Source organism: Euprymna scolopes, chromosome 43, assembly GCF_053919585.1.
Source record: "Euprymna scolopes isolate OS-2025 chromosome 43, ASM5391958v1, whole genome shotgun sequence".
Taxonomy (NCBI): domain Eukaryota; kingdom Metazoa; phylum Mollusca; class Cephalopoda; order Sepiida; family Sepiolidae; genus Euprymna; species Euprymna scolopes.
Genome location: NC_136524.1, coordinates 49,012,235 through 49,025,560, shown reverse-complemented (window position 1 = coordinate 49,025,560; position 13,326 = coordinate 49,012,235). Strand labels below are relative to the sequence as shown.

Below are 13,326 nucleotides of genomic sequence, written 5' to 3'. Positions count from 1 at the left end.
GTTTTTGTTTCTAATTAGGTTAAATTCAAAAATAAGAACTCAAAATTCTTTTTTAAAATAAAATTTAAGTGCTGTTTAAATACAATTATAAATTGAAAAAAAATAAATAAAATAAACTTACTAGAGATGATATGTTCCCCAACTGAGCAGGATCAAATCGAGGGAGTTTCTTATCAGGAGGATCTGAGCCTCCTGGGTCATCGGCTTGCCTTTTTGTTGCCATCTTTTATTTCGAAACAGTTTACCTTAACTGTAAAAAAAAAAAAAAAAAAAAAAAAAATTATTCAAAGTTTATAAAATTCAATCTAATATATAAAGTTAGTCTTTTTTTTATTTTTGTCATCAATAGTTTTCTTCCAGGCAAAAAAAAAAAAAAAAAAAAAAAAAAAAAAAAAAGGTCAATATTTTATTCTGGTCAGTCAACGCTGTAAGTCATTAGAAATAATAAAATGTTATTCAATTTACTTCGTCCTAGAAAATACTTTAACCGACTCTGAATTAGTTTCATGTGGATGCCATCTTAAATATTTCAAAAAAGGTGATGTAATTCTAGATGAATTTAGAGTTTCTTCCATAATTCAAAAATAAATAATATTGCTAGTAAAAACACTACCGGGTACATACAACTTATGTAATATAGTGATTAAAAAATAATAGTAAAAATAAAATAGCAATAATACTAAAAAAAAAAAAAAAAAAAAAAAAAAGTTACGATGAGGACTTGGAATCGGGAATGAGAAAACAGAACTTTTCAAAATACTGGAATTGCAAAATTTATGCATATTTTCCAATACCAAAAACGGTTCTTTTAATTATCTTTTTTTTTTTTTTAAATAGTGTTTTACGTTTGAGAAAATATATGCACATGTAACATGTCTTTTCAGGGTAATAGGAAAAAAATAACGACTTTATAGTTAAATATTTGGAAATTTATAAAGAATTAGAATCAAAAATTTAGTATGAAATTGGTAATTGTATCGGAGTCGGAAAAAATATTGGAATCATCCTATCACTAATATATATTCCAAGTAAAAACACTACCAGGCAATATCGGGTACATACAGCTTGTATCATTAATACAATGACAAGAAAACACAATGTAGTGTGAAATTTATTTTATAGATGGATATAAAAAATTTTCTTCCTTAATCATCTCGTTTTCGGAATTAACAATCTATGGAAAAATATATAAACATAAATTAATAGAACATTGGAGGTGGGATGAAGTGACTGAGCATAAGCCTAACATAACATGGATTCAAACAAGTGATTGGATCAAAACAAGTAAAAACTGGACTAAACATCCAAAATCCAAAGGTCATCATTAGCAGAAGGAACAAAAAAAAAAAAAAAAAAAAAAAGCAGTTATACAAGACAAGAAGAAAACATTTAGAGCAGAGTCAAATATATTTAAACTGTTAGCGTTCAGCTGGAGAAAAAATACATTACAGGCTTGAAAAATCAGCTCATTTGACAGAATGGTAAGAGTGTTGTAGTAGATTATTGATGTTTAAAAAAAAAAAAAAAAAATCATAATCATTAATTAGAAAAAAAAATCAATCATTAATTAGAAAAAAAAAATCAATCATTAATTAGAAAAAAAAAATCATAATCATTAATAGAAAAAAAAAAATCATTAATCATTTGACAGAATGGTAAGAGTGTTGTAGTAGATTATTGATGCTTAAAAAAAAAGAAAAGCATTTCAGGCGAAAACATTACATACTTATGTGTCACATTAAAATTGGTATGAATTCCATAAAATTACGAAAAATGATCCAGTAGAAGATGTATTAGATCTACTTTTAGCAAAAAAAAAAAAAATCATACACAATTACATTGTCATTTTGTTTTAAAATGATGGACTTTTAAATTAAGTCAATGGAGATAAATCAATTTGTCATACTCTATTCATCACACAGCTCTTCCTTGAAAAAACTTGATAAATCAATAAATTCTATTTTTAGTTGTAATTATTTTTCTACCTGATCATTTTTCATAATTTTTGTAATTTATACTAATTTCGTCATGACATGCAAGTAAGTAATAATGTTTTCACCTGAAATGTGTTGGCTTAAAACATCAGTATCTACACAAGCATTTAGTGTTTGCTTACAGGATATGAGACTAAGGTTCAATCCTTGGTCAACTTATTCAACAGACTTAAAAAAAAAAAAAAAAAAAAAAGGTACTTTATGTTCTTTCTTTGTCTTTTTCTTTCTGCGTCTTAATAATTAGTAAATCTTAAGATACCGAATTAAAAAATGTACAAACTTTTTAAAATAAAATTGCATAATTAGCAAACAAAAAATAAATAAAAGAAAAGCAGGTTAGTCAAAAAAGAAAATCTGCAATCATTTGTAAACACAAATCCCTGGTGATTTTCACAAAAGTACAGATCATGTGAATTGTAATTTTTGTTTACTTTTGTTGCAATAAAAAACAAAATGTTTATTTAATTAGAATATTTATGAATGTACACAGAAAAGAATTTATTTTTCTCTGAAAACTTTAACTTGGTATAAGTTTTTTTTTTTATTTAATAATATCATAAAATTCTTGATGACTTGTTTACCAATGTTTTTCCTTAGACTTTGAAATAAAACTTTTGCAAAATGACGTTGTTCAAAACTTTATATTTGTTGGATACAGATATTGCATACTGTATCAATTTTAGCAATTACATTACTTTATTCATAAATGTTGTTAAAAAGAAAAAAAGAAAAAGAAAAGAGAAACTAAAACAATTTATTAACGACTAAATAGAATTAAAATGTCCACTAATGTTTCAAATTAAGCATTAGTAGAAATTATTCCGGTTTTTTCTTCATTATTTTTTTCCTTAGTAACTGAGGACTTCAAATTTTTTAAATTTATTTTCAAGATTATACAAACATGCTGATGTTTATATGTTCATGTGTACAAAGAAAATATATCACATTTAACCTATTTTTCTGGAAACTATCATTAAAATCACATGAAACACTTTTTTTTGCAATTATATTTTTTTGTGTGAAAATATTGAATAAACAATGCCTAATTTAATATTAGTTCAAGAAATTAAATTTTCTTCAAGTTATAGTGATTTCATTAACAGACTTTATGAGTCTTTTTCATAATGTTCTTGAAATATATTACATTTTTTATTCTTAATATCTATGATGTTTTATTTTTCATAAAAAAAAAAGCAAAAATAAATTTGTGCAGTTTATTAGTACTTTAGTGAAGGTGTTTTTGTTTACACAAAATACATTTTCACTAAAAACTCGTTAATAAATACTGAAACTTTCATTAAAATTGGTTAAATTCCTGAATTTTTAAGCAAAGAGAACAGTCAAAATGTTTATACATTTGGGGGCATGGTCTTTCAATTTGCACATACCAAGAAATTTAGTAGTTTTAAATATTTTCCAGTGCTTGCATAGATTAGTGATTTTTTTTTAACCCAACGCATTTCAAGTAAAAATTTTATATACTTAGGCGTCATGTTGAAATTAGTATAAATTCCAAAAATTATGAAAAATGATTCAGTAGAAGAGGTGCTAAATGGATGTTGCAGAAAAAAATCATCCACAAATTATGTTCTGAAATGTGTTGAGTTTAAAAATAGCAGATTTTTAATTGAAGTCACCTTGTTGAAGGGAGCAAGTCAATTTGTCACACCAAATTGGTTATATAACAAATTTGATAAAACCCATTTTCAAAAGTGTGAAGTTATCACAAGGTATTGCAGTTAAATATTCAACCACACCCTGAAAACATGTTTTACATAATGTGATATCGGCATTTTTTTTTTTTTTTTTTTGCTTTAAATTAAGTTGATTGAGATTGTCGGACTGACTTCCGAATCTTGGTTGTTATTGTCACAATGTTTCGGCCATTTTGCCCTCCGGCCTTCGTCAGGTGTTTTGTATCGAACTGAGGAACCGTTTGTTAGGAGTCTCGAACCCAACCCTTTATTATTATTACGGGGGTACCGTGTTCGGACTCTAGCTAGGCTTTGGGACATAGTTGCTGATTCTCTGTTTTGAATGTTACTTTTTCACTGCCTTCGTTCAGGATTGAACTCAGCACCTTTGGGTAACTAAACTTTGATACAACGTCTAGGACCACTCGGCCATATGTCACTAGGACAATTCTTAGTTGGTTTTTGTTAATGTTAAACCTATGTTGTTATTCAAGGTTTTTCTCTATCAGAGGTGTCCAAATTGCATTCAGCTCTATGCTTGGTTTGCTCAGTAGGTTGTTATGTCCGAGCATGTGAGCCGTTTCTTTAAGTTTTCTCACTTTCCAGTGGGTCTCTCTGTTTATTATCTTTTTTTTACTTCATCCCAAAACAGAGAATCAGCAACTATGTCCCAAAACCTAGCTGGAGTCCGAACACGGTACCCCCGTAATAATAATAAAGGGTTGGGTTCGAGACTCCTAACAAACGGTTCCCCAGTTCGATACAAAACACCTGACGAAGGCCAGAGGGCAAAACAGCCGAAACATTGTGACAATAACAACCAAGATGAGGAAGTCAGTCCGACAATCTCAATCAATGAAAACACCTCATCTCAAAAATACAGACAATTATTAAATTAAGTTTTTAGTTTTAATCTATAGTTGATTTGTTCCTCCTTTTGTTTGTCCATAACAGTAATTGGCTTGGTTTCTCTAGTTAGAGACGCAGCTGGTAGCAACACACATAGCTTTTATATATCTCATTTCCTGGCACAGACTGTCATGTTCCTGACCCGTCTCCCAGATCGTAAGAATCAGCAAGCCTCACTTTTAGATCTATTTCTGACCACAGTTCCCAAAGATTGCATGAAAAATGCCTATAGCCCACTCAGTAATATTGGTAGACAACCCTAAACTTTTGACCCCAAGCTGAAGAGACATTGCACAAAATGACAAGATACTTCAAGAAAGTTGATTTGGATTTGGTTGTTTGGTTGTTTTTGTTTTACGGCATATCAACCCTTTTCAGATTATTTAATGCCGAATCCGGTGATTTTGAAGAAAATATTTTTAATAGAATATATTTGTTTTTTGCAAGTCAGTTTCTATTTAACCCATAGTTGGGACCCTAACAGGTACTACCACTTCGGGTCAGAGTGGACCTGGGAGCAATGGCAATTAAGGGGTGGCTCCACACTCCCCAGAGCCCGCAAGCTGGGGCCTCACCATCAGATATAGTTTTAAGGTCATATCCAGGACCAGTTGATTTGGAAGCCATCAGAGATGTTTAACGGAGTAGCATCTTTTTTCTTTCTGTAAAACTGTGTACAAATGAGGTTGCCAAATAGTTTAAAGCAGCAATTGAAGCACATGTTCCCCCACACGAAAGTTTTATAGCAAACCACACTCTCCCAATGGTTCACTTCTACTTGTACAGTTACCATTGCTCAAAGGCAGCACGCATTCTGCAGATTTATCCAACACAAGGCCAGTACAAACAGACAAAATTTATAGAAGCTAGGAATAATTGCACAGCCAAGAGAATACATACGAAATCACCAGAAAACGTACGGAGTCAAAAAAATTAGGAACTCAGGATTTCTGTAAAATTTATAGCAGTGCAGGGCAATCAACAATTCCTTTATCTTGTAGCAACCAAGAAGGCTAACCTGCTAGCCTGGTGGTTTGCCTCCAACTCTACTTTAGATCCAATAACCCATTTCCTTCCAAACTTCCCTCTGCAAACAGAAAAAACACTCAATGATCTGAAAATCACTCCTCTCGTGTTTGTGATCTCATAAAAAACCTAGACACTCCAAATGGCATGTGGGACAGATTTCATCCCTGCTTTACTATTAAAAATAATACTCTGCTGAGGTTACTCCAGTTTTCTCCAAACCCTTCAACAAAATGCTTCACAGAATCTTGGTTTCCTTACTAGAAAAATGTTTCTGTGGTACCTGTTTAAGAATTTTGGTGAAAGAACTGATCCACTTAATTACCGTCTCATTAGCCTCCTTCCTCTCTTCGAAAAATTTTGAGTTCTTAATCAAGCACTAGTGCACCACCTCATGGATACTAACTTTCTTTCTGACCAACAGTATGGATTTAGGCAAGTTTGTTCTACTGTGGATATCTTAACTGTATTTTCTGAACATATATATGATTCACTGGGTAAGGCACAGAAGACTACAGCAGTAGCCCTAGATATATAAGAAGCTTTTACAGAGTCTGGCATAAAAGTCTTCTCATAAAAATTAAATTCTATGCTATTACTGGGTGAATACTTAATATAATCAAATCCTCCTTAGACAAGAGAAAAATTCAAGTTGTCTTTGATGGCCATATGTCAAAACAACATAATTGTGGGTGGACACAGGAGTTGAAGATTGGGCCTTTATCATTCCTGACATTTATAAATTACCTCCCTGATAAAATTGTCTCAGAGATGGGTATATTTACAGATGACACCATGCTCTATAACAGAACACAAGGAGAAAATAAATGGAAACATATCTAAGGAAACGGCTGAAACCTTAGACAAAGATCTCCAGTCTGTAGTGGATGGTAACATTTAATTCTACTACGAATAAGCTCCTTTCCCTGAATAACTACAAAAACCCTTCTCAATCACCAATTGTAATGACAAATAAAATCCTACTTTAGAGCACATCCTTCAAACTTCTCAGTGTAACATTCACAGGCAACAGGAATTGGAACAAGTACATCGACTATGTTGTCAAAGCTGCTGCAAAAAAGGTGGGCTCCCTCTAGAGAGTATCATATCTTAAAGCCACAATTCGCCCATGCATGGAGCATTGGGCTAGAGCATTTGCTATTAGACTTTTACTCTTGGACAGGGTTAAAAAGAAACTAAAATCTAATAAATCCCAGGCTATTGGCCAAGCTCCAGTCCCATTGCCGCAATGTTGTATACCTGTGCCTGTTTTACAAGTACTTCAAGGATATTTTTATATAAATCTGCAGACACATGTGTTTCATGTTTAGTGGGGAATGCCCTCTTCTCTTCCCTGCAACCTCTTTCCCATAGAAGAGACGTTGCGAGCCTATCTCTGTTTTATCTTTATTTCTATGGCAAGTGCTCGTCTGAGCTCTAATCTAGCCCCCCCCCCCTCGCCAATCTTTCACAAAAAACACCAGTCTGGCTGAAACAACGGTCAATAATTTTCCCCACTCTTTATCTGTGCCTAAACCGAAACGTAGATTCCATGAACAAAGCTTTCTCAGAAGTTCTGTTAGTTTGTTTTCCTGCTGACTACAATGTGGTTGTCTTCAAGTCGAACATAAACAAATTCTTGATGAACCGTCCCATTAAATAATCCAATTTACCAAATTTCTACTACTAACGATTATTAAGAAATTTTCCCATTGACTACTGTACATTCAATAACCCTTATCCTCGAGTGGCCTCTGGACCTTGATAAGTGGGGACCCCTTTGTAAAAAAATATATAAGAAAAATCTTGTCACAGACAGGCAAAATTGTTCAGAGAACAATTTTGCATCACTTTCAGGTTTTACGTATTACATATTGTATTACGTATTACATATTGTAGTCAGCTGGAAAGCAGGAAAATGGAAGACAATTCCATAGGCGTGCAGAATCTACATTTAGGTTTAGGCACAGATAAAGAGTAGGGGGAATTATTGTGTTTTCAGCTAGACTAGAGTTTCTTGTGAAAGTTTGGCGAGGAGGGACCATAAACTGAAGCTCAGTCGAACACTTTCCATGAAAATAACGATACAGCAGAGACAAACTCGCAACATCTCTTCTGTGAGACAGAGGTTGCAGGAAAGAGAAAAGGACATCTCCTACGAGGCTACGAAGTCTATTTTGAACTATCAAGGCAGGACAAGTCCTTTCTAGCAGCTCCTGCCCAAATGTGGCAACAGTATTCCATCTTTGGACATAACTGGCTCTTATATAAATAGAGAATTGCATCAGCAATAAGATATCTACTGGATCGATAGAAGGATCCCACCATTTTTCCAGCGGCCTTGCCAACAGATTTGATGTACCTGTTCCATTTAAGATCAAGGGTAAAGGTCAAGTCCAGAAGTTTGTCAAAACTTGAAGACTCCTGAAGACGAGAGCCATTCATTTCAACTGATGCCAGGTGGGGATCAGAACGTTGATGATGTAAAGAGAGAAGCTTGGTTTTAGATGCATTAAAAGTAACCAACCACTCCTTTCCCCATTGTACCACATGCTCAAGATCAGAGGAGAGAGAATTGGAGAGAACTTGGTCGTTTACTGTCTTAGATGTGCTACCATAAATGGTAGTGTCATCAGCATAAATGTCTATAAATGATGTAAGGATGTGATGTGGAAGATCATTAATGTAGATCAGGAAAAGAGTTGGGCCCAGGATGGACCCCTGAGGGACACCAGCATTAATACTGTGAGCTTCTGATTTTTGCCCATCAACTACTACTCTTATGAACCTATCAGAGAGAAATGATTTAATAATTGAGAAGACATTTCCAGCTATACCATAGCTAGAGATCTTGTGAAGTAAACCTTCATGCCATACCCTATCAAAGGCCTTAGATATGTCAAGAGCAATTGCCCTAGAAAGGTTGCCTCCGTCGAAAGATTCGCTAATCCTATGAAATATAACTGTAATCACATCTGCTGTAGATTTAGCAGAACGGAAACCATATTGTGTGTCACTAAGAAGGTTATTTTTGCCGAGATAGTTGATTACTTCTCTATTTAACACAGATTCCAGCAACTTACTCATGACGCACAGGAGACTTATTGGCCTGTACTGAGAGGGGGATGAGCGATCACCTGAATTCTTAAATACAGGGCATACTGATGAGATTTTCCAGGGTGATGGGAAGCAATTCTCCTTAAGACAATGTTTAAAGACTTTTGTAAGTATGGACGCTAGTTCTGGTTGAAATTTTTTGAGTACTACAATTGGAATACCATCAGGGCCGGTTACTTTACTGGAATCAAGGTTTTTAATTAGCTTGCCAACATCACGTACAGATATATGTATATCACATAGTGTGTTTTCTGATAGAGGAGGGAATATTGGGAGTTGGCGGCCTTGGTCGCAAAGGATAGAATTAGCTGCAAAGTTCTTGGCAAAGAGTTTGGCTTTGTCTGATGCTGACGAGATTACCTCAGGTCCATTGATGATAGTTGGGATAGAGCACACACTTCTGTTCAGGATTCTGTTTGCTATTTGCCAAAACTGGTGGGAACCAAGACGCTGCTCAGCTACTTTGGACTTGACAGACTGAGCATACAACTCTCTTGCGTTCTTTATTACTTTCTTACAATGGTTACTGGCAGTCCTGAAAGCGGCTTTAGTTTCCATACATCTATTATGTTGGAAGCAGTGGAAAAAGTGATTTCTGTGCGCAATGGCAGCAGCACATTCTGGAGAGAACAATAGCTGGCTGTTAGGTTTTTGCTGGAACTTTTTCGAGGGTATGAAACGGTCTATACCTACAATTAACCATTCCGTCTCCAAGTGATGTCGGCTCAAGTTAAAGCACTTAGCTGGATACTCCAGACTAGATGTATTGCTGCCAAAATCAAAACAGCATAAAAAACTAATGAATTGGGGGGGGGGGTGAAAATTGATGTTCTTCACTTTTTTTTTTACTAACTCACTCAGCGTTTGGGAGGGAAACGATAACCCGAATGAAACAATCGATCACGTCTTAAATTAAGAGAAATCACCAGAAATCTAGGGGACCCTGAAGGAAAGAGGCTCGCTGGATTTCTGATGAATTCGACTGAGGTAAAATGGAAAAAAAAAAAATGTATATATAAAAATCATGTGAACCCACACACACACACGTATATACATACATCAAATACTTTTGCATGCAAAATCCGATCCCGCATTTTGCTAATTCCTACCCTCTGATGAGAAGGAAAGTATTTCTTCAAAACTCCGCGGATTAAAGACTATCCACTTATCTAGTGTTTCCTTTTCAGATTAAATATGTTTTTAACTCATTTCAATGTTTTTTTTTTGTTTTTTTTAACATGTTTTATTAACAGTTTGCTCGTATATATATGTCCATTTAAAAATAGACATTCGGACGAGTTATTTACGGGTGTCGATTCCATGGTCGAGTGGGAGAACTGCTTACTGTCAACACGACGGTTCTAGGTTCAATCCTTGGCTTGGGAGAGATGCTAGTCTAGCGCCGCTAGACTCTAGCGGCACTGATGAGTTGTGATACAACGAAACAGGACTGTATGTCGATGACTACAAATATATATATATATATATATATATATATATATATTTAAATAACGCCGAACGTAGTGCCATTATTAATTGTTGTCAACAATTCATAATGACACTACGTTCGGTGTTATTCAAACTTATATACATATATATATATATATATATATATATATATATATATATATATATATATATATATACATACACACACACACTATTTCAACAGTATTTGGACCGAACTATTTTCTTTATTATTTTTTTAACCCCAATTTTTAGGACAAGTCGGTTTGTTTCAGTTCGAATTCTGTAGCATTCGAAAATATTACTTCTTCCTGGTATATAGGAATAGAAAATGTTTAAAATTTAATTGTTAAGAGGGCGAGTGTGGGGTCATATATATTTATATATTATATATTACAGATTTGAAAAAAAAAAAACAAAAAAAAATGAAATCTTATAACAGGGCGCATTTGGTTTGCAAAATTAATTTTAATCACCAAAACAAATATTTATACTTTAATTTATGAAAATAAATAAAAACAATGTCATATTAAAAGAGGGGGGGGGGATTAGCGGCATTAATATTAACATTAATTAAAATAAAAACATTAAGTTAGAAAGAATTCTTTAAAGAGAAAAGAAAAACATTTGGGAAGAAGGATACCCGAATTTATGAATCACTGCAAAAGATCAAACAAAAACAAAAACATTTCAATCAATATAAAGAAAAAAATAAAACATGAAAATATTTTTAAAAACTATTAAAGTTTTTAGAAATATATCAATTATATTTTATATATATAAAAAAAACTAATAAAAATTACATGTAAGTTAAGCATAAGAATTGTTTAAGTAAGTTTTAAATGTAGATAAAATGTTAGCAAGGCAACCCGGTCTCCCCAAAATATTATCTTTGATCAGTTCCATGAAAAATAATTGCAGAAAATAATAACATAAATAGTTAAAAAATTATTAAAAATTAAACAAACATTATGAGCCCAAAACGCAAATTACCTGTGTAGAGCCGCCATGTTGCTTTTAAAAAATACTCTCGAATACATTTAAGTAGCTAATGGAAATAAGTACAATAACATTACCTCTATTTATTTTAAAAAAAAATGATAGAATACTTAAAATTAATTTCGTTTCAGTTATAAATAAATTTTCTTCTGATAATACCAAATTTTAACATAAATAAAAAAAAAAAAAAATGTCTAAGCAATTAGTTTTTCATTTGGTATCGAGGCTAAACTTTAATGAACGTGGAAATCTTATCATCGAAGTCAGTCAAAAATGATGAGCGCTGATATTGACGAATTGGATATCAATCCATTTTATCATGCCCTTCAGGTAAGTAAGGAAATAAAAAAAAAGAATTAAGTAAAAGAAAAATATTTAGGCAAAATTGCTGAAAGATTTAAGTGTAAGTGATAAGTTTATTTCAAAAAAAGAAAATTTGTCATGTGCTTTATTTCTTTTGTTTTCGTAACAAATCTCGCATTAACAAGTGTCACTTTTTTTACCATCTCTTTTTGCTGTTTGTTTACGAACCGGGAACCCGAACCCCTACCAAGATTTTGAGGATAGACCCCTATAACTATGTAGGCCAACATCACTCAGGGCCCTAAATGCTTGAATTATATTCATTGGCGAGTGGCAAAGTATAGTATTTGTTTACCATCGCTTTTCGTAATTTATACTAATTTCGCCATGACAAGTAAGTACGTAATGTTTTTTTAATCTGAAGTGCGTTGGTTTAAAACAGAGGTTGCCAACTTTTTCCAGTGCGAGGGCTAAAAAAAGAAAATATGCCAATTAAGGAGGGCTAAATAGCTTTTTTTCTTTTTTTGCTACATAAATAAATTTTCTGCGTGTTTCAAGAAAAGAAGTATTGAATATATTATGACTAGATTTAAACGATATCACTTATTTTACTATTGTACAATAGAATTTTTTTTATATTTTATTACGACTTGACTCAACCCCTAAAAAAATGTAAATCTTTTTTTCGTTGAAGGCTAAGTAACCAAAAAGTGTGCTCATTTTACGTTAAAATTATATAGGAAAGTGTTATGTGAAATTTTATTTTTTGTTTTCACATTTCGGTATTATTTTACAAAAAGCGTGAAATCGAACTAGTAAATAAAAATATATTATTTTTGTAGATTTCGGTGTGCTAAAAAAGAATCTGAAAACTGTATCCGTCGCAAGTTAATAGTTTCGGAGATATTAATATTTTTACAATGGATTATTTTCTTTATAAAATCAGCTATAATGGCGTAAGTCGGCTGATTACGCATGCGCACAGACCCAAGAGAAATCATTTTTTTTTTTTTTAAATCAGCGTTTTATTAGTTTCCCTAAGTAAAAAATAAATATCACAACGCATCGTTGTATTTGGTCACGTAATTCTGTTTTGCGTTCACGTGCGCACGAGCGTAAAATGACTTGTAACACTGCGGAGGAATTTTTAGCGGGCATTTTCAAAACAAATGTGGTTCATTTTTGTTACGTAGTTTTTAATGCTTTTTAATTGATCTAAAAAAATTCAGTTTTCATGAGCAGTTTACAAAAACATAACCGTTTTTCCGTAAGTAACGTGCCGAAATTTATCGAGCAGAGTAATGATTAACATTTCACAAAAATTCTGTGTTTACATTGGCGGGGGCGGGGGCGGCCCCCGCAACACTAGCTGATTTATATAAGATAGTAATCCATTGGAAAAATATTTTTTATTTTTTTTTTTTTTTTTGGACAAAAGATGCGATTACTTTTTTTTTTTTTTTTAATAAATTTAACAAACATTACATAAGAAAATTTGACTGTGATAAATTCTTGGTAACTGTTACAAAGTTTAATGCGAGATCTCATTCTGATTTATGAAGTTTTCTCGAAGCTAATAAATAACGCCATTCAAAATTAAGAAGAAACCAGCAAGAGCTACTCCAACTATGAAAACTGCGAGATAATAGCAGCAGCAAAGAACAACAGTACACATTTATGTAAATACTCAACTCTGATTGGTTAATTTCTAGCAGTTTGATTGGCTGTCAAAATCCAACATCAACCAATCAGAAGGTAGTTGCCGTAGGAGCCGGGCACCGTTTACAATCAGGCACAAGAGAGCAACTAAAATCAAC

General features: G+C 32.8%; 2 protein-coding genes across 2 annotated transcripts in view; one reads left to right on the top strand and one right to left on the bottom strand.

Moving 5' to 3' along the window:
• LOC145268333 (E3 ubiquitin-protein ligase Bre1-like) overlaps positions 1 to 11,294 on the bottom strand; it is a 64,483-nt gene extending 53,189 nt beyond the window's left edge. Inside the window, exons 1-2 of the mRNA XM_080123825.1 lie at positions 11,201 to 11,294; positions 122 to 250 (exon numbers count right to left, since the gene is read on the bottom strand). Coding sequence (XP_079979951.1) covers positions 122 to 223 — 102 coding nt within the window. The 5' untranslated portion in view covers positions 224 to 250; positions 11,201 to 11,294. The remainder of the gene's footprint in view (positions 1 to 121; positions 251 to 11,200) is intronic.
• Positions 11,295 to 11,408: 114 nt separating this feature from the next.
• LOC145268334 (ankyrin repeat domain-containing protein 27-like) overlaps positions 11,409 to 13,326 on the top strand; it is a 93,460-nt gene continuing 91,542 nt past the window's right edge. The window contains exon 1 of the mRNA XM_080123828.1: positions 11,409 to 11,536. Within this exon, the coding sequence (XP_079979954.1) occupies positions 11,480 to 11,536 (57 nt within the window). The 5' untranslated portion in view covers positions 11,409 to 11,479. The remainder of the gene's footprint in view (positions 11,537 to 13,326) is intronic.